We start from the raw sequence: 27,696 nt of genomic DNA on the forward strand, positions 1-27,696 counted from the left end.
TGTTTTGGTAGAAGCTAAATTTAGTCTGATGGCAGTGAACAGATGTAAACATGATATAATGGAGCTACAGAACAAATTGCTGTGAGAAACGTCCTATCAGATAAGCATAGAAAGCAACCATGTTCCATAAATTGACTTAAATAAATGACACCAAATTATCTAGAAACCAAATACAATTTGTCACAATTATATAATCATTTCATTTTTCTTTTAATCTTTACTATCTGCCTGGAATATACTAGATGCTTAATAATAATTATTAAGGGATTAACACTATAAAAAATAACATTTCAGAGATTTCTAGGCATTTGGTACATATTGATTGATAAACCATAAAATAATCAATTACAAATAACTCCCCCAAAAAGGTAAAACCCATGAAGGTATTGAAAAGTGTAACTGCTAACAACAGCAATGGTATTAAAACAGCCCAGAGACAATATTGATGAATTAAGAGCATGGGAAAAGAAAATGATAACTTGTTAAAAGAGATAGGTTCTTTCATAGGAGAGAGATTTTCTTTTTTCCATCATCATGATAGAATATAAATACCCCACATAGTGTAATAATTAAACATTCTAGTTAATGATGCATTGCCATACTAAACACAACATTTGCTCTAAAACTCTAATAAAATATAGTACAGTGAATAGAAAGAGTAAATGAAAACAACTGAATATTTAATGTTTAAAACATGTTTAGGGTTTCACAATAAGAAGTTAAGTAGAGTAATTTGAAATCTTGGGATAATTTTTTTTTTACTATGCTGCAAGTCAGTTTCTTAATTGGTAAAAGAGAAGGGGTTACATTAATCTCTAAAGAAAGTTTCTACTCCTGTTTCTGATGACAAAGCATGTGATCACACAAACTATCAGATACTTTAATAGTATAGCACATTTTATATAGAATATAGTGTTCATTTTAATAAAAATAGACTTTCTGACAGAGCAATTTCTTTTTAGGTATAACTGTGTCTTATATTTGGGTTAACAAGTTGGTAATTAATTTTTATAATTTAAACATTTTCATTTCCATTTGAAGTTTATTTTTTTCATAAATATACTATAAATGTATTTGATTTTTTCTAAAATAAAATACATTTTGTAATCATTATATCATGGCATTATTTTGTTTTCTCCTTTAGATGACTGTATTTTGAGATCTAGTATAAATTCTTACCTCTATGAGATATGGCTCCATTTGATCCAGGGTTTTCCCAAGATGCTTATCAGGATCTAAGCCTGCCAAGAAAGGTTAAATTTTTTAAAGATAACTATCAGATAGGAACTTTAAAGACACATTCCCTTTCCCTTGGCCCCTCCTTGCCTAGGAAAGCAGTGTGTATATATTTTAATTGCTTTGCTCATAAAGTAAAATGTACTTTGCTAGTATTTACTTTTCTATTCCCCTTGGGTAACTGGTTTTATTGCTTCTGAAAACTAAGTTTCCATTTATTTCAATTGCACTGTGTCAACTACCAGATGCATTGTTTCAATTCCTTTACTCATTTTGAGGATAGAAAAATGTCTGGAATTTTAGGATAGAAAAAAAGAGTATCATTTCAAATACCTAAACTTTTAATTCTTTGTATTTTAATGGTTACAGTTTATTTTACGGATGGACAACAGCATTAATTTTCTGATTTATCCCTATTTTATTTAAACTTCAAACTTCTTACTTAGACAGTAAGAGTAGAAAATAGCAGTAGACTGTTATGCTTAAGTATTAATTCACTTAATAGTAGCATATGGGCACAAATAATTGCATTATTAAATTAAATGAGATTTCATTTCAATGACTCCTTTGCAACAATGTATTTTTCAAGTAAAGATACAGACAACTCTGAAAAATCATCACTGTGCCAACAGCATGTGCATAACCTTTAACAAAGATATTAAACTGACATAACAGTAGCGTTTACATAGGTGATGGAGTGCGGGAGACAAGTGTGAGCTACATGAATGCTTTCTATACACCAAGACTAATCAGCCAGGAAAAAAATCACATGTCACAAGTCGGCCATGAAATAAATGAATTAATTTTGGATATTTACATTCATATTTACATATATTGGCCTAGATTCATTTACAAAAGTTAATGTAATGAAAGGCAATACTATAGTGCAAAGACAGTTTTGTCAACAAATGGTGTGAAATAACTGGATATCCACAGGCAAAAAAAAAAAAAATGGATCTAGACACAGACTTTACACTCTTCACAAAATTAACTTAAAATAGATTGTAGACATAAAGGTAAAATGCAAAATTATAACATTCCTATAACAGGAAAAAAATCTAGATGGCCTTGGTTATGGGGTATTTTAATACACCCCACCAGAAGCATTATCCATTAAGGAAACAATTAATAAGCTGACTTCATTAAAATTAAAAACCTCTGCTCTGTGAAAGACAATGTAAGAAGAATAAGAAAAGCCATAGACTGAGAGAAAAGAACATCTGATAAAGGACTAGTATCTAATATACACAAAGAACTCTTAAAAATCAACAATAAGCAAACAACAATCCAATTTAAAAACGGGCAAAAAGACCTTAACAGACACCTCACTAAAGATATATCGATGGTAAATAAGCATATGAAAAGATCCTCCACATCATATGTCACCAGAGAAATGCAAATAAAACAAGAAGATACCACTACACACCTATTATAGAGGCCAAAATCTGGAAAACTTACAACACCAAAGGCTGGCAAGGATGTAAAGCAATACTATTGCTGATTGGAATGCAAAACGGTACAGTCACTTTGTAATGGGAATACATGTAAGACAGTTGGGCAGTTTCTTACAAAACTGAACATATTCTTACTAGATGATCCAACTATGGTGTTCCTTGGTGTTTACCCAAAGGTATCAAAACTTTTGTCTTCACAAAAACCTGCCCATGGATGTTTATAGCAGCTTTATTCACAATCGTGAAAATCTGGAGCAACCAAAATGTCTTTTAGTAGGTGAATGACTAAGTAAATTGTGTACATCCAGACAATGAAATATTACTCAGTGCCAAAGAAAAAAAAAAAAAAAGCAGCTATCAAGCCATGAAAATACATGGAGGAAATGTAAATGTGTATTACTAAGTGAAAAAAGCCAATCTGAAAAAGCTACATACTGTATAATTCCAACTATATGACATTCCGGAAAAGAAAAAACTATGAAGATAGTAGAAAGGTCAGTGATTGCCAGGGGTTTTGGGCAGGGGGCAGTCAAGGTTAAACAGGCAGAGCACAGAGGATTTGTAGGGTAGAAAAATACTCTGTATGATACTGTAATGATGAATACGTTATTATACATTTGTCAAAACCCATAGAACGTACATCCCAGCAGTGAACCTTAATGTAAACTATGAACTTTGGGTGATTATGATGTGTCATTGTAAGTTCAACAATTTTAACAAATGTACCACTCTAGCAGGGGAGGTTGATAACGGGGGAGCTCATGCGGTATGGGGTCAGGGTATGTGGAAAATCTCTGTACATTTCTCTTAACTTGCTGTGAACCCACAACTGCTTTAACAAAATAAAATTAAAAAATTTGGTAAAGTTTCCTTGTGGTCTAGAACATGATCAGATTTTATAAATGCTCCATCTGTGCTTGAATGAAAGTGTTTTCTATCTGTTGAAAGCAAGATTCTGTACCCAAACACGTAAAATCATGACCATACTTGTTAATTTTGCTCTTCAAATCTTTTATGGCCTTAAAAATTTTTGCTATCCATGAACCATCAGTTTCTAATAATAAGGTAAAAAAAAAAACTCCCATTATGATTTTGGTTTTAATAATCTCTTCTTATAATTCTGTCATTTTTCCTTAATATATTTGAGAGCTATGTTGTTATATGTGCACAAACTCATAATTTCTAAAACTTTTTGAAAGAATTACTCTGCTTATTAAGTAGTGACTTTTTCATCTCCATCAGATTTTTATCTTGTAATCTATATGTCTTCTATGAACACTGCGACACCAGCTTTCTTTTGTTAATCTTCCATATATATATTTTCCATTATTTGTTCTCAAATTTTTTGTATTGTTGTAGATGCCCACATATAATTGGGTTTCTTTTGTTTCACCCAATCTTATAAATATGACCCTAAAGAACCGAGTTTAATAATTTTATGTTATATGGCTGGACCTGCTTCTAGCATCTTAGTATAAATTTTCTGTTACATTAAGCTTTATATCTTTTTCTTTTTTTTCTGCCTCATACTGAGTTGAAAATTATTTTAATGTTTTACTCTGCTAATTAGAATGCTATAGAGTGAATTTCTACTTTTCAGATAATCATCTGTGAATTTTTGCATACATTCAAAACCATAGTTTTAAAGTCTTAATGTATTAACTATCTTCAGCATCCTTTAGACCAGAACTTAGTATGTTTTAAATAGACACTACACAGGCTTCACCATTTCAGTTATTATTGTGTTGAATTTTTTTCCATTATTTTTAGCAAGAAAAATTAAGGTTATCAACATAGTTTACAATGTTTATGCTCACTATTGTTTGTCATTCATTTCTCCTTGAATCAATCTATTTCTAACTGAAGTTTGTTCTTTATTCTTTCACTGAAGATCTGTGAGTGGTATATTCTCCTAGTTTTTACAGGTCTCATAATGTCTCTATGTTTCTGTCACAATAGTTTAGTTGCAATATGTTACTTTTGGCATTTGCGGTTCCTAATGAAAATTATGATGTCAGTCTGATAGTGGCTCCCATATAAGGAATCTTTATTTTCTATATGCTAGATTGTACAATTTTCAACATACCTATGACACAATTTTCAACATACCTTCTACAGTTTGCAATCTTAATTCAAGGTGTCCAGGCATATGTTTATTTTAATTAGTACTGGACAGCACCTAATGTGTACTTTCAATTCAAAAACTCATGTCTTTCTTCAAATCTAGGGTATTTTCAGTTATATCTGCTTTTCTGCCTTCTATTTTTTCCTTGAAACACATATTATACAAATACTGCAATTTCCCAATCTAGCTTCCATATTTTTTAATTGCATTTTCTATTTTTTTCCTCTCTCTGTGGCTTTTTCTATTTTTTTGCTCTCTCTATGCCTTCTTGGTGAATTACTTTTTCTCTTTTTTTCCACTGCACTCATTCTCTCTTTGACGTGACTAGCATTTATTCCACCCACTGAGGTTTTTTTTCATGACTATGTTTATGTTTCATTTCTAAAATTTCTAATTGGTTTTCACATCACTCTGTTACTGCTTCATTCTGGGCGATTTATTTTTCTAATAACTACTTTTTTAAACAAATGGATTTTATATTTTTCTTGATCTCTCTGAGGTTCTCCCTCATGTAGGGCACTTCCCATTTCTGCTTCCCCACAGGACATGACCGCCCAACTGCTTCGGCCTGCTTCCTGGATCCCTACATTACAGCGCACAACTTCAGTCCTGTTCACTACTTTTTGTCTTTTCATTTCTAGCTAACAGAGATGTTTACAATGTTTTCCAGCACAATTATGTTTTTCACATTTTTCCTTCTTATATTTATCTATGACTGCCATGGGTTTGGGAAATTTGTTAAAATCCAAAGCATGAATATACAAGGTCAGCATGGCTGGAAGTCACTTTTTAGCTTTCCCTCCAACTCTGTGTGTGTGGTGTGTGTGTGTGTGTGTGTGTGTGTGTGTGTAACAACACATACATATATCACAGTCAGCATTAGGGCATCATTTAAAAAGTCTCCCATGATTGAATCTGAGAATTTGTGTTTTGCACTCTATGCATGAGCCTGGAAGTAAATATATGCAAATATATGCCTGTAAGGCATAAAAGGGAATTTAAGAGCATACAGTTTTACACAGGTAGGCACCATAAGATCTCATTTTTCTTGCAGTCTTTTAATTCATCGTACAGTATCAAGCCCCAGTTCAGAATTGTTAAAGTATAGAAACAGCAGTTATATCTCATTTCAGAGATGGCTGTATTCCACAGTGGATAAAGTCATTTGGCTTGCCTTTAAATATGAGTCAGTAAATAATGTAAAACACCCTGAACACACTTTCCACATGAACCTGTGGTCTTCACACAGTTACAGCTTGGTAAAAATTAGTTGGTCATTTAAACACTTTTCTGTATTCATGAAAATATTTTCAATACATTAGCTTGGGCTAAGCACTACAAATTCCAGGAAGCTAAAATCATTGAAATAAATAACATTTAAAACATTAGAGAAAAATTTTCAAATATTTTCCTGAGACATATTAGAGATAATTTCACTACAAAAGGAGACTATTGTACAACTAGAAACTATCTAAAATATTTAAGAGCCAAATTTCTTTTCTCTCAGAGCTAATAATAAAATAAGCTTCATGCGTATCTACAGGTTTGGTAATAGGGTCTGGGTAAAGTTTAGTGAGGGTGTATATGCTGCTATGATTCATGGGCCTGAGGTTTTAGACCACGGGTATCCAATCTTTTGGCTCCCCTGGGCCACAGTGGAAGAAGAATTGTCTTGGTCCACATATAAAATATACTCACACTAATGATAGCTGATTAGCTGGAAAAATAAAAATAAAAAAAATCTCATAGTGTTAGAGAATTTACAAATTTGCGTTGGGCTGCACTCAAAGCCATCCTGGGCCATGGGTTGAATAAGCTTGTTTTAGACATTTTACACAGGGCAGAAGCATTTCACATACATGAAAGATGGTTTCAAAGGACATCTAAAACCAAGGAATTAGCAGGATGTAAGAAACAAACAATTTTAAAACATATTTTTCAGAGGTTATGCCAGGTGATTTAGGTAGGCTTTTTTGGCAAGAACAATGATTTAGGTGTTCCTATATCATGATGTGATACTATTTAAACAGACTATAATTCTTTTCCATAAAATGTCTAGGTTTTAGTAATGAAACTACTTGTTTAAATTGAATATAATAGCCTGCATACTCTTCTGAATGGATTTTTATACTTGAATTCAACACAGCTTATAATATTTACTTCTATCAGGCTAACATGTTCCACTGTACTTGATTATAATAACTACAAAGGTCTTTTTCTCCTGATGCCTTGCTGGTTACTTTATCTGAATATCTGAATACTTTACCTGAGCACAGTCTGCCTTTGCTTCAATTTTTCTGTTCATTAGAAAGTGACAAGTCATTGGGGACCTCATGATCACTGTCCATATGCCATGTACTGCAGATTGTTTACAGAACATATTTTCTTGGATAAAATCCAGAGATTCCTAGCAATTCCAGTTACTGTCCTTGCAAAAGCAATGGCCTGAAGCCACCCTGATCTTTGAGATCTTTTCTAAATCATCTGAAACTACTAAGCATCAGATGATATCAGGGATGTTAGGGATGTTGTAGGAAGATTATTCATCCTACCCCAGAATATATTTGGATACAGAAGTTTCCTCAAGAAATTCTTTAATGCTTAGCACACCAATGATTCCATAAATATCAAACTATTAATACATGAAAACAAAAACTCATAGTAATTGTTTTTATAAGTATAATTAAAGATGAATACTTAATTTTCTTACACTTCCCCATATTCCACAAGTTTCCTAATCTATCAACATCTAAGCATTGTATGCACAGTGTTTATAATATTTACTTTCATTTCCCTAAATATAAGATGATTATTAAAATAATTTTAAAACAAAGATCTGAAAAAACAGATCTCTTTAGTGTGAAAAATTGTTAGCTTATCTATAATTATGAAGCTCTAAGATTTTAGTTTTACATTTTATGTATTTTGGTTTTGGTATTTTCTAATTAGATGATATACACAAAGATTTCTGAATGATCCTTCTTAATTGAGAAAGGAAGGTCAGGGTCATATTAGCATTAATAAAATATATTTCTCAATAGACTTATTTTTAAATTTTTGTTTTAAATGGCTCAGAGAGAAACATTTTAAAAAAGTCAATGTCTGAGTTAAATTTTAACACAAAAGATAGACATCACAGCATCTCTACTTTACCAACAAGAACCCACTTATGTTTCTAAGCACAACTAAAGAATGATGCTAATATATCAATATATTTGCACTCAAATAATTCTATCCTATAAAATCATTTTAAAGTATATTAATATATAACAATATCTCAGTAAATTTAAAATCCATCTTACACATCCATTCAATTTTCAATTTCTAATTAGTAGCCACTCAACTGGTAAATGCAGCTCGTCCAAAAGGCACAATTTTCTTTTTCTTTAAATAAACCCTAGTATCTAGATCCTACACAATTTTAGTATACTTTAAAAATCTCTCTGTTAATCTTTGTAACATCATCATTCTTATTTTATTTTACATAAAACTGCATTACATTAAAACCTTTGAAGGAGCTATTAAAAGCCTCTGAAAAAGCCACAACAGTTCATTGGCTTTTTCAATGCAATTCAACTTTATCTAAAAGCTTCAATTTACCTCAGTCCTTGCAAAAGATTTTTTTTTAAAATTTATTCAATTTAGGTGTCTCTTTTCTAGTAAAGCTTGGGTTGTGAACAGACACAAATTGTGCTTCATCAAAATCCTAGCAGTCAGTACAATTTACTTCTTGAGCCAGTTAATTATGGAATATGAGTCTTTATGTATATATCTCCCTATAAAAACCTTTATAATCACTGAGACAATTACATTAGTTAATGTTAACATAAATATCAATATCAAGAAATATCAATATTAATGCAGATTATGATCCATAGGATCCAGGACAATGTTAAAGTACATTTTAACTCTAATACATGAATATGTTACTTTGAGTTACCAACAATATTTTTGCCAAAGTACAGAAAAAATTTACTGTAAACCCTGACACCTAGCCATTTCATCATGTCATACAGACATTCCTTGATGGAAGCTGGGTGGATGAATAAACCCACAACAAGACCTAGGCACTGACAACTCCATGCAGAATTAAGAAATTAATTAGGAGGAAGAACCATAATTTGCAGAGCTGACATCTATTTTACTTTACTTGCATGTATCAATGGGAAGCAATTACAATTCAATTAAAATATTCAATTTTATTACTTTACTTACTGACCTTGAAGTTAATGCCTGTTTTATTTAATTGCATCATCTATGAATAAATGTTAACCCTACAATGTTATGCCCCATTATTTTCAATGCATTTTTCAACTTCTCAGCTGAATTGTATCAATTTATTATCTACTGTCATGAAAGCAAGTGGAGGTTTATCTTTTCAGAACAGCCCAACATATGAAGAGAGAGACATCACAAAATGGTTGACAATGCTATTTTTAAGAGTCAAGTAAAGTGAATTGTCTTCTCATCTCAACCTTTGTAGCCTAGAGTTTTACTGTAAAATCAGTAGGTGATATTAGAAAAGGTATAATCATTCTGAGAAGCAATTTCTAGTCTGTCTATAATTCTTGATAAATCCACTGAATACAAGAACTGAATACCTCACGTAGCTTTCAAACTAAAACACACACACACACACTCCTGAAATCTCCTCCTATCTCTACCAGGCTTACTGGCTAACTGAACAAGTAGATACCATTTTTAAAACTCGAACTGTTTTGTGGGTAAATATAATTTTTATTTGTTCCCAGGCTCCTGCTGAACACACCATTATTCTATAATTATTTTTAGAAATAAAATGACAGAATTTTTATTTAAAAGAACAGATAAGAAGACTGGTCATATAATCTCTAAAAAAATGAGCTTACATATATGAAAGTGACTATCTCAGGAAGGACCTTATTTCAATTTTTCAGATTTTCTATTTCTACAGTTAGACTTAAATGCTTACAGCTCTTAGAGGTTGTGTTACGAGTTGTCTCAACATGTGACTTCTTTGCTATGAATGTAAATGTTTTAAATTCTCCAGTCAAACATACAGAGAGGCAGAATGGATGAAAAAGTGAGCACCAACTACATGCTGCCTACAAGAGACTCAGTTTTCACCTTAAAACACCCTCATAGACTAAAGGAATGGAAAAAAAGATCTTCCATGCAAATAGAAACAAAAAGAGCAAAGATAGCTATACTAATCTTAGACCGAAAAGGTTTTAGGTCGAAAACTGTAAAAAAGACAATAAAGGTCATCATATAGTGATTAAAGAGCCAATTCATCAAGAGGATGTAACAATGGCAAACATATATGCACCCAAATTGGAGCACATAAATATATAAAGTAAACAAGTCTGAAGAGGCATAGACTACAACACAATAATAGCAGGAGATTCAGTACTCCACTATCAACATTGGATAAAACTTCCAGACAGAAAATCAATAAGGAAACATTGGGCTTGAACTACTTTAGGCCAAAGGAACCTAATAGATATTTACAGAACATTCCTTTCCAAAAGCATAGAAATTCTTCTCAAGTGCACATGAAACATTCTCCAGGATAGATCATATGTTTGGCCACAAAAAAGTCTTAACACATTTAAGGTTAAAATCATTTCAAGTATCTTTTTCAACCACAATGCTATGAAACTAGAAATCAATAAAAGAAAGAATCACGGAAAATTAAGAAGTGCGTGAAAATTAAACAATATGTTCCTGAAGGAGCATATGGCCCTATCTTCCTGGGTCAAAGAATAAATTAAAGGAGAAATTAAAAAACATCTTGAGACAAAAAACAAAGTGGAAACACAATATCCCAAAATTTATGGGATGCAGCAATAGCAGTTCTAGGAGGAAAGTTTGTAGCAATAAATGCCTACATCCAAAAGGAAGAAGGATCTCAAATAAACAACCTAACATTATAGCTCAAAGGATTAGAAAAAGAAGACAAGCCCAAAGATAGCAGAACAAAGAACATAACAAAGATTAGGGTATAAATAAATGAAAATCGAGCCTGGAAAAACAATGCAAAAACCAATAAAACAGAATTTTATTTTATTATATTTTAATTATTTTATTTTATTATTAGACAGAGTCTTGCTCTGTTGCCCAGGCTGGAGTGCAGTGGCATGATCTCAGCCCACTGCAACCTCCGCCTCCTGGGATCAAGTGATTCTCCTGCCTCAGCATCCTGAGTAGCCGCGACTACAGGCATGTGTCACCATGCCTGGCTAATTTTTGTATTTTTTTAGTAGAGACAGGGTTTTACCATATTGGCCAGGCTGGTCTCAAACTCCCAACCTTGTGATCTTCCAGCATCGGCCTCCCAAAGTGCTGGGATTACAGGCGTGAGCCACTGTACCTGGCCTAAAACTGAGTTGTCTTGAAAAGCTAAACAAAACTGACAAACCCTTAGCCAGACTAAGAAAAACAGGGACAGGACTCAAATAAAATCAGAAATAGAAGGGGAGACATTATAACAGGTAACATGGAAATACAAAGGATCATAAGACACTACTCTAAACAACTACATACCAACAAATTGGGCAATCTAGACAAAATGGATACATTCATAGAAACCTATAACCTACCAAGACTGAATCACAAAGAAGTTGGAAATCTGAACAGACCAATAATAACTATGGAGATTGAATCAGTCATTAAAAGTCTCCCATCAAACAAATGCCCAGGACCAGATAGCTTCATGGCTGAATTCTACCAAAAATTTAAAGAGCTAATAGCAATCTTTCTTAAACTCTTTCAAGAAAACTAATATTGAAGAAGAGGGAATACTTCTAAACTAATTTTACAAGGCCAGAAAATCTATGAACTGATAATTTTACTTCTGTGTAACATAAAGTAGACTTAGATATTTTATAGACTCACTTTTAGAATCAATGGCATACATGAAATAAATGACCAATAAATAATATTAAGTATAGTTATGCAGTTAATGATAATCAATAACTGCTGGTGATAGCTCAAATACCCCTTTTTGTACATTAAAAATTACTATAAAGCATTTGGGGTGTACAGAACAAATAATAAGTGAAAGATGTGTGGAACACAGAGAATTTTTTTTTTAAAGAAGGGATTTGAAATATTTATTCTTGAAACATTTTCCTAATCGTTCTTATCAGTTTTCAAGATGATGAGTACTGGAAACTGAAAGAAGCTTGAGTAGAGAGTGTCTGAAGGTGGAAGAGTTGAAGCTAAAAATGTAGACAAAAGCCAGGTCCTATATGGCCTTCTGTTTCATTTTAAGGAGTTTATGCTTGAAACTAAGGTCATAATGAACACCGAGAAATTCAAACAAAACAATGATATGATCCAATTTGACTTCTGAAAGATCATTCCAGCTTCAGTCAAGTTCCTTGGTAGAAAATAAGACTGGAGGTAAGAAGGCAAATAAACAAGGTGCTGCAACAGACCAGATGAGAGAGGATGTAATAGACAAAGCATTAGTATAGAGGAGAACAGAACTGAGAGCAGCATATGGTAGGTAAGATATACAATACCAGTGAATTGGATGTGGGGAATACAGGAGACAAAAAAGGGAAGAATGAGTCTCAGGTTTTTGACTTTGAGTAAATTAAAAGATGGTGGCACCAGGTGTTATTCCTTCAAATATATATATAAATCAAATAGATGAAGGTTTGGGAAGGACAATAAAGGGTGAATTCAATATTAATTGTGTTAAAATTGACATGTATTTAAGTTTCCCACGAATCATCAGAGAAGAGTTATCTAACTAGATTTTGGTCTATAGAAACAGAAGCCATGAAGTGAAATCTCAAGCAGAATATTTTAGTGAGAAGAGAAGATACAGAAAAAAGCCTTGAGGAATACCAAATTCTAATGAACTTACAGTAATAATGAAATGTTCAAAATGCAAATCTGGTCTAGTCATTTTCTTTCCCCTATCAGCTTTATTGAGATATAGTTGACAATTTAAAATTATATGTATTTAAGTTGTACAACTTGATGACTTTATATATGTAAACACTGTAAAATATTCACCACAATCAAGTGAATTAACATACCCATCTCCTCACACAGTTTTCATCTGTGTGTGTTTTGAGAACACTTAACACTTATATCCTCTTTGCAAATTTCAAGTATGCAGCACAATATTGTTAACTATAGACACACTGTTGTACATTAGATCTCCAGAACTTGTTTATCTTGCATTACTAACTCTGTACCCTTTAATCAACATCTTCCCAAATCCTTCTCCTCTCTATTCTCTGGTAACTACCATTCTATTCTTTATTTCTTTAAGTTTGACATTTTTAGATCACATATATAAGTAATACGATGCAGTATTTGTCTTTTTGTATCTGGCTTATTTTACATAGTATAAGGTCCTCCAGGTTCATCCACGTTGTTGCAAATGGTTAGATTTTCTTTTTAAAGGTTGATTAATACTCCATTGTATAAATATACCACATTTTCTTTAGCCATTCATCTACTGACATACATTTAGGCTGTTTTCGTATCTTAGTAATTGTGAATAATGCTAAAATAAACATGGGAGTGCAGATATCTCTTGGAGATATTGATTTAATTTCCTTTGGATATATACTCAGAAGTGTGATTGCCGGATCATACAGTAGTCACATTTTTAAAATTTTGAGGAATCTCCATACTGTTTTCCATAATGGCTGTACCAATTTACATTCCCACCAACAGTATACAAGGGTTCCCTTTTCTCCCACACTTATCTTTCACTTTTCTGATACTCATTCTAACAGGTGTGACGTGATACCTCATTGTGGTTTTGATTGGCATTTCCCTGATGATTAGTGAAATTTAGTACTTTTTCTTATATCCGTTTGTCATTTGTATGTCTCATTTGGAGAAATGTCCATTGAAATCCTTTGCTCTTTTTTAAACAAAATTATTTGTCTTAATTCCTTAACAGATACAGGATTTGCAAATATTGTTTTGTACTCCCCAGGTTGCCTTTTCACTCTGCTCTTTCCTTTGCTGTGCAGAAGCTTTTTAGTTTGATGCAATTCTATATATCTATGTTTGCTTTTCTTGCCTATGTTTTTGGTGTCATCTAAAAAAAAAATCATTGTCCAGTAAAACGACAAGATTTTTTCCTTTGTTTTCTTCAAGTAGTTTTACATTTTTGGGTCTTGCATTGAAGCTTTAAATCCATTTTGAGTTGATTATGGTGTGAGATAAGGGTTTTAAATCTATTTTGAGTTGTATATGGTGTGAGATAAGGGTCCACTTCTTTCACATGTAGATGTGGATAGTTTTCCTGGAACCATTTATTGAAAAGACTATCCATTTGTATGTTTTGGCACCCCGTGGAAGATCAGTTAATCATAGATGTGTAAATTTCTTTCTAGGCTCTCTATTCTATTCCATTGGTCTCTATACTTGTTTTTATGCCAGTACCATTCTGTTTTCACTACTGTAGCTTTATAATATGTTTAGAAATCAGAAACTGTGATTCCTTTGTTCTTCTTCCTGAAGATTAATTTGGCTATTTGTGGTTCCATATGAATTTTGTAATTTTTTTCCTCTTTCTATAAAGAATGCCATTGAGAATTTGATAAGGATTATGTTGAATCTGTAGATCACTTGGGATAATATGAACTTAATTCTTTCAATCCAAGAACATGGCTGTATTTCCATTAATCTTTGACTTTTAAAATTTTCTTTGGCAATATTTACAATTTTCAGTGTGCAAGACTTTCACTTCTTGGTTAAGATTATTCCTAATTATTTTATTCTTCTTGTTGCTATTGTGAATGTGATTTTCTTGATTTCCTTTTCAGATAGTTTGTTATTTACATATAGAAATGCTACTGATTTTTGTATGTTGATTTTATATCCTACAACTTTACTGAATTTATGTATTAGTTCTAATAGAAATTTTTTTTTGCCAAGTCTTTAGGATTTTCAATATGTATGATATTATCTGTAAGTAGAAATAATTTTGCTTTCTTCTTTCTAATGTGAACGTCTTTTATTTCTTTTTCTTTCTTAATTTCTCTAGTTAGGATTTCTACTACAATGTGTAATATAAGTGGCAAGAGTTGGCATCCTTGCCTTGTACTGTAATTTGATAATTTTCTATTTCAAAATCCTTCAATAATACTTCTGGGCAAGACGGTTATATAAGCACTGGCATCTAATTCTTTCCTTTTCTTCTCTTCCCCATTGAAAACACCACTGAAAAGATGACTGAAAAAAGGAGAATATATCAGGACTGAAAAACGGGGAAAGAATACTATTCATATATCTAGGACTTGAACTTAATTCTGCTTGAATGAAGATGGAATCAAATTAATAGAAAAAGTTGTCCTATAACTTCTCCAGTACAAGAATAACTTGATAGAAAAGAAAGTACAGGAAACTTTGGAGAACCCTGATTACAACCTCCTTCAGGCCTTGCGTTGGTGAGGTAGAATTCCTTAACTGGTTCTCATGTAAGATTAAACCGAATGTCACCTATGTACATTTCTGCAAATTTACTCAGATGCAGTTGAGATAGCAATCAATACAAGTAGTACTTTCTATAAGAAAATTCACTGGAGGACAAGCCCTGCAAATGTTATAACATACACTTGCTCCAAGAAATTTTGGGTTACTGAGTTCTACTTCTACACATACTCACCTGTGGTAATTACTGTGTGTTACATTAATAATTGTGTTGGGCTCTCAGCTAAGATAGTATGTCTCACTTTCCAATTATACCAAATAAGAAATGGTATTTGTATTAAGGCACAAATAGCCTCCTGGACAGTACAGTCATTAAAAAATCTGACTACTACACAGAGAAACAGAAAAACACTTGCTGGCTTACCTTTTCAGAAGGAGTTTTTAATTAATTGTTACATAGCATCATGAAAGCTATTATAGTGTAAGCTGCCTGACAGAGCTATATGTTTTACTACAGAGAGTTAACTTTCATACTAGCATTCATTAAAATAGGATCTTCTCCTATTTATTTGTAAATATTACAATTAACATCTTTTTTATTTTTAAAGATTAGAAGAAATTGGAGGCATTGGTTGAGATATAGGTGGAAAGACAAGTTTTAGAACTACAATATAGCACATATTTCTTGGCAGGCAATATACATGCATAAAACATACCTATATACATATCTCATGTGTGCATATATCCATATATAGGATATATACGGAAGTGTGTGTATGTGTGTGTGTATGGGTGTGTGTGTGTGTGTGTACAAAGTAGCTTTGGGATGGATAGACTCAATCTATTCCAAAATTCAAGAAACATATCCAAACCAGCACCAAAAAGTTATATGCCTAAGTTATTTTTAGAACAGCCTGCCTTACCTAGTGAAGAAAATGATATGCTAGCGATAAAATAAGCAAAATCAGCATTTCCTTCCTCTGCTGTTATAATATGCTACTCCCCTTTATAAGCTGAGCAAATAGAGACTCTCTTCAGGTGGCTGTGTGACTGGTGGTATTTGTATTTGAAACTTAAAGAAAGACAGTATCACACATACAGTACTCGAAATTTGATATTTAACTTTTTTTTCTTAAATTGAAAATGGTAGATAATTTACAACACATTTTGGAAGTTTTGAAAGTTTCAACTTTTGATGTTTTAATACTTCAGTTATAAAATTCAAAAATTCTGTGCTAAAGTACTTTGCATAAAGGTAGAAATATATTCAAATCACAATTAACTCTACTTGAAAGCACACTGAGCAACCTTTTTTAAACAAAATAATTATTTGAACAAAGTTCAGGTGTAAAAATGTTATGTTAACTATAGAATATAAAAGAATAATACAAATTGCTTTTAACCTTTACTGCTCAGCATTCTTTTCTAAGAAGGTTATTGCAATGAATGATTTTAATTATGTCCATTATTAGCCAAATAAATGACAGAAGAACACGATGTGTAGAAGCATTAATTAATATACTTTATCTTGGTTATTTGGGCAGGTATGAAAGAGGAATACGATTAATGTAACATATAGAAATTACCACAGGTGAGTATGTGTAGGAGAACTCAGAAATTGGGAAGACTGCACAATTAAAGCTCATGTTCTAATTAGTATGGGCATCTCTTAATGTTAACCCAAAAGGTGAGACTTCAAAAAGTATACATTAAAAATCTGAAGAAAAAATCTGGTTAGCAGCTCTCTGAGAGGTTTTAAAAAGTTTAAAAACCATCCAGGTTTCTAGGAAAACATATAAGGACACCGGCCATGAGAGATATATGTACTGTGACATTATCTGAAAGGTCAAAAGATAAATTTATGGATAGTTTAAAAAAACAAACAAACCTGGAAACAATCCCATAGAGACATTTATGAACACACTGAAAATATCTAAAACATCTTATAACATGACATTTTTTCCCCCTGAAATAAATACCAAAAATGTACTGTCAGGGGAAGAAAGAATCTAAAAAGACAAAAGGTAACACAAGGACTAAATAGCCACCGTGAGTGGTAGGACTAATGGTTGAGTTTCTCTCTGGTAATGAGGACAGCAAGTAAAGAGAACGTGAAGTCTAGAGGATGTAAGAAGCAGAGAAGTTTAGTTTAGTTTTATTTTGCATTGACCTCTGCTGTATAGGAGAGTGAGGAAACGACTATTCCAAGGGCACTTTCTCAGAAAAACAGTGGGGTAGTAGTAGAGAGCAATCTCCTAGGAGAAAATAATAGAGCAACTTGAGAAATTCCACAGCAATAAATCACCATGGCCAGATGGTATTCAACTGAGAGTTTCTGAAGGAAATAAAGTGTGAAATGGCTGAGCTACAGATGAGGATATGCAATGTATTTGGAAAACAAACAACTATTTCCAAATATTGCGATTTTGCTAATATGAAGCTTTTCTTTCAGAAAGAAAAATAATCGAATTAAGATTTATGGAATTACAGAACAGAGACTTTCTTGGTGATAATGGAGAAACTGATAGAGTCTAATTAAGAATAGCTTCCTTCAACATCAGGATAAGGTTAACCTGCTAAGGTCAAATCGCCCACTGAGTCTATAAAGAGAACACTGTTTCTCTCCATCCTATTAAACTTATCTGGAAATGTCAATAAAATACTAGATAGAAGTAAACCAGTAAATGTAATTTATTTGGGAATTACATGAAGCTTTTAACAAGGTCACATGAGGCTACTGGGGAAAATAAATAAGCACAGCCTTTGGAAGGAAAGGCCACAAGAGAAACTTCTGTCATTAATTGTAAAACTTGCTAAGTAATGAAAACAAAGTTTCAGGGACAATTTCTCTTTCTTTTCTTCCCTAAAATGGGGTTACCTCTTCCAGAAGTATAGATCACCTTCAAATTACAAAAAAGAAGAAACACACAAAAAAGGAATTTCATTACAGACAACAGGCAGCCTAAGAATATGGAAGGGAAGATGAGCTCCCAAACCAAGAAGGAAAACAGACAGGAAGCAATGGCATAACAAGCATGCAGCAAGATTTTTATGTATCAAATAGAATCTCAAAGCCACACATGAGTTTAAGTTTCTCATCACTGTGTCTGTGTAAGCATCAAATTTTAATGAAAACTAGTAAGTGACAAAGTAGTAAGACAGATTTTTTAATATATTCAAATGAGGGCTGTCTCCTTCGAAGTTGTTACCTTTGAATACTATACGCTTATCCAATAGGATATAGCTTATCCAATAGTTTGATGCTCTGGATCAAACTACTTCTAAAAATTTTTCTATAAAACTGTCTTCAGAGCCAGTTGCAATTATCTAATGGAGGCAAATCTTCATCCTTTAAGGGAAGAGCCAGAAGCCATCAAGGAAGAATGGAATTTCTCTCCAAAAAGCAAACTTAGTCTGCAGCTAAAACAGTTCTACACACTCCAATTATCTCTTCTGACAAAGAAGCAGTATTAAACAGGAAACAGCAAGGGACATGAAGTAGAATCTTGAAGAAATCTACCCATGGGCCTGGAGCAATATCCTGGGCCACTATTTGGGAGCTCCAAATGTTAGAAAGTTCCTATGCCACACACACTAAGACCTGTTTCATTGCATAACTTCCACTTGCTCTTTGAATTGTCCTCTGAAGCCAAAGAAAGTACCAGTGGACTTTCAAACATTGCGAATTGCTATAAAAATCCTCACTCTCCTTGGCCCAGTAACCTGCTGCCTTTACTTCAGGCTAAATATATAGCTCCTTTAAATAGTCCTCATATGGCACCACTGTTTGTCCTTTCATTGTTCTGGTCACTCTCTATTCACTGAATTACATTTGTTTCTGTGTCCCACTTTTATGCAATCTTTCCCTTTTACAACAAGCAATTTCTGTTTATTGTACGAAATATAGAAAGACATAAAAATGAAAATTTCAGTTTTTCATATTAAAAAGTTTCTGAAGATATGTTGCTAATACATTGTCATTTTAGTTGTCAGGGTTTTTTCTATGAATGCCTTTTGCACAGAATTGAGATCCAATTGTTTATAGAATACTGCCTTTTCCTTAAATTACTACAGCCACAACCTTCTTAAATGAAGGTGCCTATAACAAAACACAATGTTCCACATTAACTCCCTTAATAGAACCCCTTAGATCTCCTTAGTTGCTTTGGCAGCCACAATGTACCACTGACACATACTAAGCACACTGTCATAAAACCTAAGACTTTTCTCTTCAGTGCTATTGTTTAGTAATATCTCTCCCATCTGATTTTACGATGTTGGTTTTAGGGACTGAAATTCAGAAGTTTATATTTACCCCTATTTTGTTTTAGCTGGTCATTTTTAGTCCCTAATTCCAATCATTTAATATGAATCTGAATTCTGATTCTATTATTCAAAGTATTAGCTATTTCAATAACAACGGTGTCACCTGCAAATTTTATCAGCATGCCCTTCAAGTGCTCATTCAAACAGCTGTTTAAAAGAGTGAAAAGTGTTGAAAAAAGAAATAATGATATCATACATCAATAGGGTCCTTTTTCCATATTGATATTGACCTATTACCAACTTCATATTAGGTCCATTTGTTTAAGTAATTATGGGTTAATTATTAAGTCATTTGTTTTATCTTACCGCCCTTACACACACACATTTTTATAGATACACAGAATATGGTATCTTTCCTCAAGAGATGTGTCTCTGAAAAACTATATAAGTAAATTAAATCACATTTTAAATATCAAACAGAATTCAATAGTGAAAGGATATCTGTAATGAAAAAAATCTGTTCCTAATATGAATAATATTTTGCTAACACGGTTTAACTTCACTGTTACTTTGGTGTGTAATATTTATGAGTTAGAGTTGCAAAATCAAAACACTGATTGAACAGAAGCTGGATCCTAGGAGATTGTGGATACAAGACCGAAATCCAGTCTGTGGGGGGATAAAAAACAAGAAAAAAATTCATTTGTTAAGGTGGATCTGGATCTTGGAGTAAGTTAACCTTGCTAATTTATTTGTAAAGGCTGGATTTAAAAAGAAATAATCAAAAATGATATTGACCTGTTCAAATATATGTTAAGTGAACCTTAAAGTTTTCCAGTGAAAGCAAATTGAATGAAGGGGAAAAAGGACAGAAGCAGTTTGAAGTCATGTGAATGCTAATGAAGGAGGGACACAGAAATAATAATTGCACACCATCAGCAGCATTTTCCTCTCCTGCCTGGAGTTTATTATTTGTTAATACATTCACTGCTACTCGGTTTATAAAGGACCTATGGTTATTTACCTAAAAGATAAATAGGCAACTTGTACTTTAACTTTATTTTTTGCCACTTGATACGTTAAACAACCTTCATACTGACAAAAAAAAAAAAAAAAAAAAAAAAAAAAAGCAATTATTGAAGCACAGCTGAATGGCCCCAGAGCACACAGGCTCCATTAAATTTGCTTACATCTAATGACTCCTGCCCAAGGCAGGTGAGAAATTTATTCTGATAAGATCTTTTCTTTATCTTGTAGCCAAAAAAATAAAATGAAATAAAATCAGTGATTTTCAATCTAATCACTATCTAAAACTATTTGTGGTATTTGTACTTTAAGACCCAATAAGGCTGGGCTTTGTGCAATAACCATTATAATTATGTTTTCAACTGCTTAATACAAACATTTCCTTCCAGAAAAATTAGTGTAAGTCATCATCAATGTCAACTGTAAATGCATTTCCTGTAACTTTCAAATTAAATGTTTTAAGGTCAGTTAAAAAAAATATTATTTAGAAATTGTGATACTGCTCCAGTTTCCTAAAATCCATAGCTATATCTGATCTGAAATAACTTTAACAAAGCAAATAAAAATGTGAGATTATAAGTACAGTATAGGAAGCCAAAAGCCCCAACATTTACCCAGTTTAGACAGTGATTTTTATGAGCTTGTCAAAAAATAAAAACAAAAACAAAACCTCCTAGTTCCAGTTCCATTGAAAACCATAGACTTTACTTTTCTTGCCTATATTCCATTTGTTGTGTGAAAAACTCTCAATAATTTTTAAAGGTGGAGAAAAGAAAGAGAGGTAAATGAATTTATATTGCAGCACAGTTATATAACACCCAAGATTCTTCTTTGCCAAACAGAAAAACAAAGCAGCAAACGAAGGATATGAAAAAAGCTTAACCAATGAGTTCACTTGTTCACATATGTCAAAAGTCACTCATAATTACCCCATACCTATCTAGCAGTAATAATGTGTGTTAATATGTTAAACTGTTCAAGAAACTTTTGTACATATGGCCCCATTTTAGTAGTAAATGTTTAGGATAAGTGGTAAAACAATTGTTTTACTGATAAAAGGGAGGTTACGAAAATGGAGGCTCTGGGATGAAGTGAATTATCCAGGTTGCAAGGTTAAGGAGTGATTAAATCAGGAAAAAAATGTACAGATTTTGACTTTGAGTCCAGTACTCTTTCCTGAAAATTAAGTAAAGCCATAATGAAATAAAGAAGTGCTCCTTAAGCTAAGGCACATAAACAGCAGGGTGCCAGAGGCTAAAAAGGCCCAAATTAACTAGGTATACTTTCCTGGAACAACAATTTTGTTAAAAGAATTAGGGAAAAAAATCCATAAGAAAGGAATCCATAAGAAAGAAATATAATGAGGACAAGCATGTGGATGTTAGACATAAATTGAAAAGTGTAAGGAGGAACCACAGTTAATTATAAAAAGCAGAGAGTAGTCCTAAATCTTGGCTGCCCCTTAGAACCAATCACTTGGCAAACTCTTAACAAATATCAATCAATACTTACTATGACTCATCCCAGAATAACCAAATCCAACTACGTGGGATTGGGGGCTGCATATAATAAATATGTATTCAAAGGCTCCTCAGGAGATTCTAAGGTGCGGCCACGGTAAAGAACCACTGATGTAATGCTATAAAGGTGGATGAGGAAAATATGGGTAAGAGTCTTCCAGATAAACATAAAGCAGAGAGGTATATGAAAGTTAGAGGACTATAAAAGAAGAAAAAAATTATATGATGTTTGCAATGGGTAAAAATGTGAACTATTTCATGGAAGAGTACATTACAGCTTTCCAATCCTGAGAGAGGCGCTAGTCTTCCTCTTTGGCAGTGTTTGCTGCAGTGGGGTTTTCTGTCATCATTCACTATCCTCCTGGATAAGTTTTTTAGACTCACATCTGTAATAGAGTTCTTAGCCATGCACAGTTCCTACCAGAAATTAACCCAATGAGCACAACCGGAAAAAGAAAAAAGAGCCTTATTATGGCAGTTGGGATGGCAGAAATTGTTGTATCAAAAGTATTTTCTACATCCCAGGGAGGGCAGAACCAGGTATATTCATAGAAAACAGAATTATCAACAACAAAAAAATACACACACAAGACAAACAAGTTTTCAGGCAAATTACTTATAAAAGGAGAAAACTCAAATCATCCATCAATGTGTTAGCTTTCTTATGTTAACACAAAAGGAAGATAATTGGGGCTGAAGGGAAGAAATGAAAATATATACAATTCTTGAGAAAGGTACTGAAGACATATTCCACCTGAAAGAATTAAGAAGAAAATAAAGGGTTCAAGAATAGGGAAGACATATTGAGTACACATGGACACAAAGAGAGGAACAATAGAAACTGAGGCCTACTTGAGGCTGGAGGTTAGGAGGAGGGTGAGGGTCAAAAAACTGTCAGATACTGAGCTCACTATCTGGGCATAATTGACTAATGACTAAATCATTTAAACACCAAACCCAAGTGACATAAAATTTACCCATGTAACAAACCTGCACATGTACTCACTAAACCTAAAATAAAAGTCGAAAAAGAAAAAAAAAAAAAGAATAGGGAAGTTGTGACCTAGTGGCAAATGCCAAAACCCAGTCACATATATAATTGTGTCAAAGCAGTTTTGCAAATTGGACTATTCAATACAAATGCCAGATTCATTGTTTAAAGAGAAACAATATATATAACTAATAATAATTAACTGTAAAGTCAGTAACAATATGGGTTCAAATTTGACACACCAGTAAAGGTAGAAAAATAGACTGGAAAAATTAAAGGATGATAGCAATTGACATACACACCAACAAGTATAGGCAAGGATACAAACTTGCTTTTGTTTGTTAGAATAAACACAAACTTAACCTTATGAAGATAGTTTTTCAAAGCAGGAGAAGTAGTGGCATTCTCTCAGCAGAAAGGCAAGACTGCAGGCCTTAAGATTCCCTTGAAGACATCTGGCTAATAATAAAACTGCAGGGTTACAGTAAAAATCCCGTTGAGTCCCTCTACACTGGGGTTGGCAAGTAGGTTCCATAAAAGGTAAATATTTTAGGTTTTGTGGGCAAAACTGGTCCTTTCACAATTACTAAATTCTTCCACTGTAGCATGAAAACAGCCATAGACAATAAGTAATACATGTTGTGTTCCTATAAAACTCTATTTCCATATATAGGCGGTGAATCAGATTTAACCCTAGTTTGATGACTTTTGCACTAGATCAGTAGTTCTCTTCCTTGGATTCATATTAAAATTGATTAATACTGAAGCTCTAAAAAATTACATGTACCTGGGTCCCATCCCCAGATATTCTGATTTAACGGGTCTGGAGTGCAGTTTGGTCACTGGGATGTTTAAAAGCTCAACAGGCGACAACGAGGTGCGGCCACGGTTGAAAACCATTGTTTTTAACATTGTTCTAAGAACTTGATTTGGGGCCGGGCGCGGTGGCTCAAGCCTGTAATCCCAGCACTTTGGGAGGCCGAGACGGGAGGATCACGAGGTCAGGAGATCGAGACCATCCTGGCTAACACGGTGAAACCCCGTCTCTATTAAAAAAATACAAAAAAAAAAACTAGCCGGGCGAGGTGGCGGCGCCTGTAGTCCCAGCTACTCGGGAGGCTGAGGCAGGAGAATGGCGTAAACCCGGGAGGCGGAGCTTGCAGTGAGCTGAGATCCGGCCACTGCACCCCATCCCGGGCGGCAGAGCAAGACTCTGTCTCAAAAAAAAAAAAAAAGAAAAGAACTTGATTTGGGCCCTTAATAGGTGTGTCTGTAGAAGAGAAAAAAGAAGGGACGCAGAGATGTCTTTCTGTGGTTGTGACATTCCCAAATGTACTGTGCAAGGCTGCCCTGTACGATACACAATCAACTGCCAGGGTACCAAAGCATCTTGCCACGAAAATGTTTATATCCATCTCTATTATCAGCTTATAAACTAGGACAAAGCAGACCCAAAACAGCAGATGTATTTCTGAAAAAAATACAGGAGGCCAGTTTGAGTCAAAGGTCAGTCGTTTCTATCTGTGGGAGGTAACGATACCTAATAGGACTAGGTCTCTGGTCCACTTATAGGCCTAGTCTCTTCAATTCCTTATATTGATTAGGAAGTGATAAAAAGGGACTATTGTAACTTTGATGTTGATATTTTAAAAATTATAATTTAAAGAATACCTTTGAAAAGATTAAAGCTAATTATTAATAGAATGCATTACTGCCAAAACAACAGAGGGCACTAAAATATTCCATACAGCAAAAGGTAGAAAATAAAAGGAAAAGCAGTAAAACAAAAAACTGATGACATAAAATGAATAAAATAAGTAGAAAAATTAAGAAATAATTAATTGATTATATCAGTAAAAACAGTAGATTAAACTTTTTAAGACAAAGATTGGGTCAGTAATAAAATCCAACGTTATGCCAATTATAAAACCCATCTAAAAGCATATGCGCGCGTGCGCGCACACACACACACACACACACACACACACACACACACACACACACACACACAGAAAGGCTAAAATGGAAGAACAGGCAACAACGTATCAGGCAAATGTACAGAAAGGTTGCAGGGGTCCTATCATTAATATCAAAACAAAATTCAAAGCAATAAAGATGAAAAAAGATATAATTAAGAAACATAAATTACTATTAAGGTTTTTTTTGTTTGCTTTTTTTGAGACAGGGTCTCACTCTGTTGCCCAGGCTGGAGTGCAGTGGTGTGATCTCGGCTCACTGCAACCTCTGGCTCCCAGGCTCAAGTGATCCTCTAACTGCAGTCTCCCAAACAGCTGGGACTACAGGTATATGTCACCACGCCCAGCTAATTTTTTTTTTTTTTTGTACAGACAGGGTTTTACCATGTTGCCCAAGCTGGTCTTGAACTCCTAAGCTCAAGCCATTTGCCCACCTGAGCCTCCCAAAGAGCTAGAATTACAGGTGTGAACCACTGTGCCTAGTCACTAATGAGTTGTGGTGAGTTAAGTAATACTGCATTGTTAGAAATCAAGTAAAAAAACTTCCTTTTCGAGTAGAATGGTTGATTATCTACATGACCCTTCCACAAAAATACACCTGAGTGGTGCATAACATTAAATCAAGTTTAGCCTAAAGCTGCCTCCTTACATATTATAAGTTTGACCTAAAGGTTTCTCTGTACATCGTGAAATACAAGTAGAGGTGTAACACCCCAGGCTGGAGTGCAGTGACAATTATTGAGTTTTGGACAATCAAATGTAGACAACTTTTCGAACTGGGTTCAAAAAAGGCAAACGTTGGCTGTAACTGATAGATGCAGGAGGCAGAAAAGGGAACCTGCACAGGGTCTTGTCTAGGCATGCCTGCAACAGACTGGGGGTCTGCATGAGCACTCCTACTTCCCTCGTGCCTTACGCAGCGGGAGGAGCCAGGCCTCTTCAGCTTATGTGTGGTGGCCTGGTGTTCAATCTGTGATGTGGATGCATGTTGGCAGGACCCCTTCTTTCTTTCCTGAGAGCATTCTTTTTGCCTAATAAATCTGCGCTCTTCACCCTTCCATGTGTCTGTGTGCCTAATTTTTCTTGGTTGTGAGACAAGAACCCAGATTTTAGCTGAACTACAGAGCAAAATATCCTGCATCATTTTGGTGGTCCATACGGGGACATAAGGAGGGGTGAGTAAAATGTGGACCAAAAAATCTCTTTTCCTTTTGTTTCTGAGCCTTCTTGTCCTTGGACTTCTTCTGAGGGCAGAGGAAACTGTGGTCCCTTTCGTTGCTCTCGGGGTTTGGGAATGTCAGCATTGGTCCAAACCAGTCCTTTCTATGGCATTTTCCTTCCTTTTTCTGGGACTGTAATGGCACCTATCTTTTCTTTTACTGTAACAGTGGTGTTCCACCTCTACCCCAATGGCTGCAGGTGCACGTATGGCCACGGCTGCTGCCCTGGCCCCAGGGCAGTCTCACGGCCCAGAGGCGTGCATGTCCAGCTGGGCAGCATTGCTCGCGACACCTCCATGGAGTCTCCCCATTCCCTGGCGGAGGGGTCTAGCTCAGTCCGACAGCAATTGAAAGCTTCTCTGTGGCCGGGCATAGTGGCTCACGTCGGTAATCCCAGCACTTTGGGAGGCCGAGACAGGTGGATCATAAGGTCAGGAGATTGAGACCATCCTGGCTAACACAGTGAAACCCCATCTCTACTAAAAATAAAAAAAATTAGCCGGGCGTAGTGGTGGGTGCCTGTAGTCCCAGCTACTTGGAGGCTGAGGCAGGAGAATGGCGTGAACCCAGGAGGTGGAGCTTGCAGTGAGCCGAGATCGTGCCACTGCACTCCGGCCTGGGCACCAGAGCGAGATTCCGTCTCAAAAAAAAAAAAAACAAAAAAAGTTTGTCTCTCTGTTCGTCACTGCACTCCAGCCTGGGTAACAGAGAGAGACTCCATCTCATAAAAGATGCATTTACATAAGAATAAGAGGTTTCTTGCCCAGGCATCTTTTTCTTTCCTCTATCCTGTCAGCAGTGAATACAGCTTTGCATTTAAGTTTTTTTCTTTTCTCCATCCTGTCAGCAGTTAACACAGCCCTGTATTTAAGTTTGTTTTTTTTTTCTTTTCTCCACCAGGTCAGGAGTTAACTTGTATACAAGAGGCTTTCTCCCTCACTTTTGGAGGACGTTTTACTAGGCCAGGACACCCTTTTCCCTCCCTTGTTGGAGGAGAACTCAATTCCACAGCTTCTCCTTAGCATTTGGCTTACGACATGGAGTCCCATGCAACCCCCGAGACACATTTTTGTCCCAAACTCAATTCCAAGTTTCAGAACTCAAAAGCTACTAACAGCAGGGGAGACAGGGTGTACATGGGTAAGAGTGGACAATCCTATCCCCTAGGATCCCATGTTTACATGGGTAAGAGCCACTTGGACGCCCACGGGCGGCACCCTGTTGCAGTTGCTGGGCCTCAGGGATATTTGGACGAAAGAAAGAAAGAGGGACGCCTCAATTTCTCTCCCTCACATATCCATAGTATTCACTAGGAAGAAAAGGGAGCCAGGAACACCTCGCTCCCCTCTTTCTAGATGAGTAGCCATTCATCTTCATTGTGAACCTCTTGAATGCATCCTGAGTCCTGGGGCTCCTTTGAAAAAAAAGTCTTCTTTTTCCCTTTTCCTCCTCTGTCCTCTCTTCACAGATGAGTATTGTGTTCCCCTATG

The 27,696-nt window shown here is 34.6% G+C and overlaps 1 protein-coding gene across 2 annotated transcripts in view; it reads right to left on the reverse strand.

Annotated features, from left to right (window-relative positions):
- The window catches only part of DPH6 (diphthamine biosynthesis 6), a 452,167-nt gene that overhangs the window by 313,884 nt on the left and 110,587 nt on the right, over positions 1 to 27,696 (reverse strand). For both annotated transcript variants that reach the window (XR_013395132.1, NM_001266595.1), the window contains 1 exon segment: positions 1,180 to 1,241. Coding sequence is in view for 1 of the 2 variants with exons in the window: in NM_001266595.1 (NP_001253524.1) it covers positions 1,180 to 1,241 (62 nt within the window). In the remaining variant the exon portion in view is untranslated.

The sequence above is a fragment of the Macaca mulatta genome, chromosome 7 (genome assembly GCF_049350105.2).
Source record: "Macaca mulatta isolate MMU2019108-1 chromosome 7, T2T-MMU8v2.0, whole genome shotgun sequence".
NCBI lineage: Eukaryota > Metazoa > Chordata > Mammalia > Primates > Cercopithecidae > Macaca > Macaca mulatta.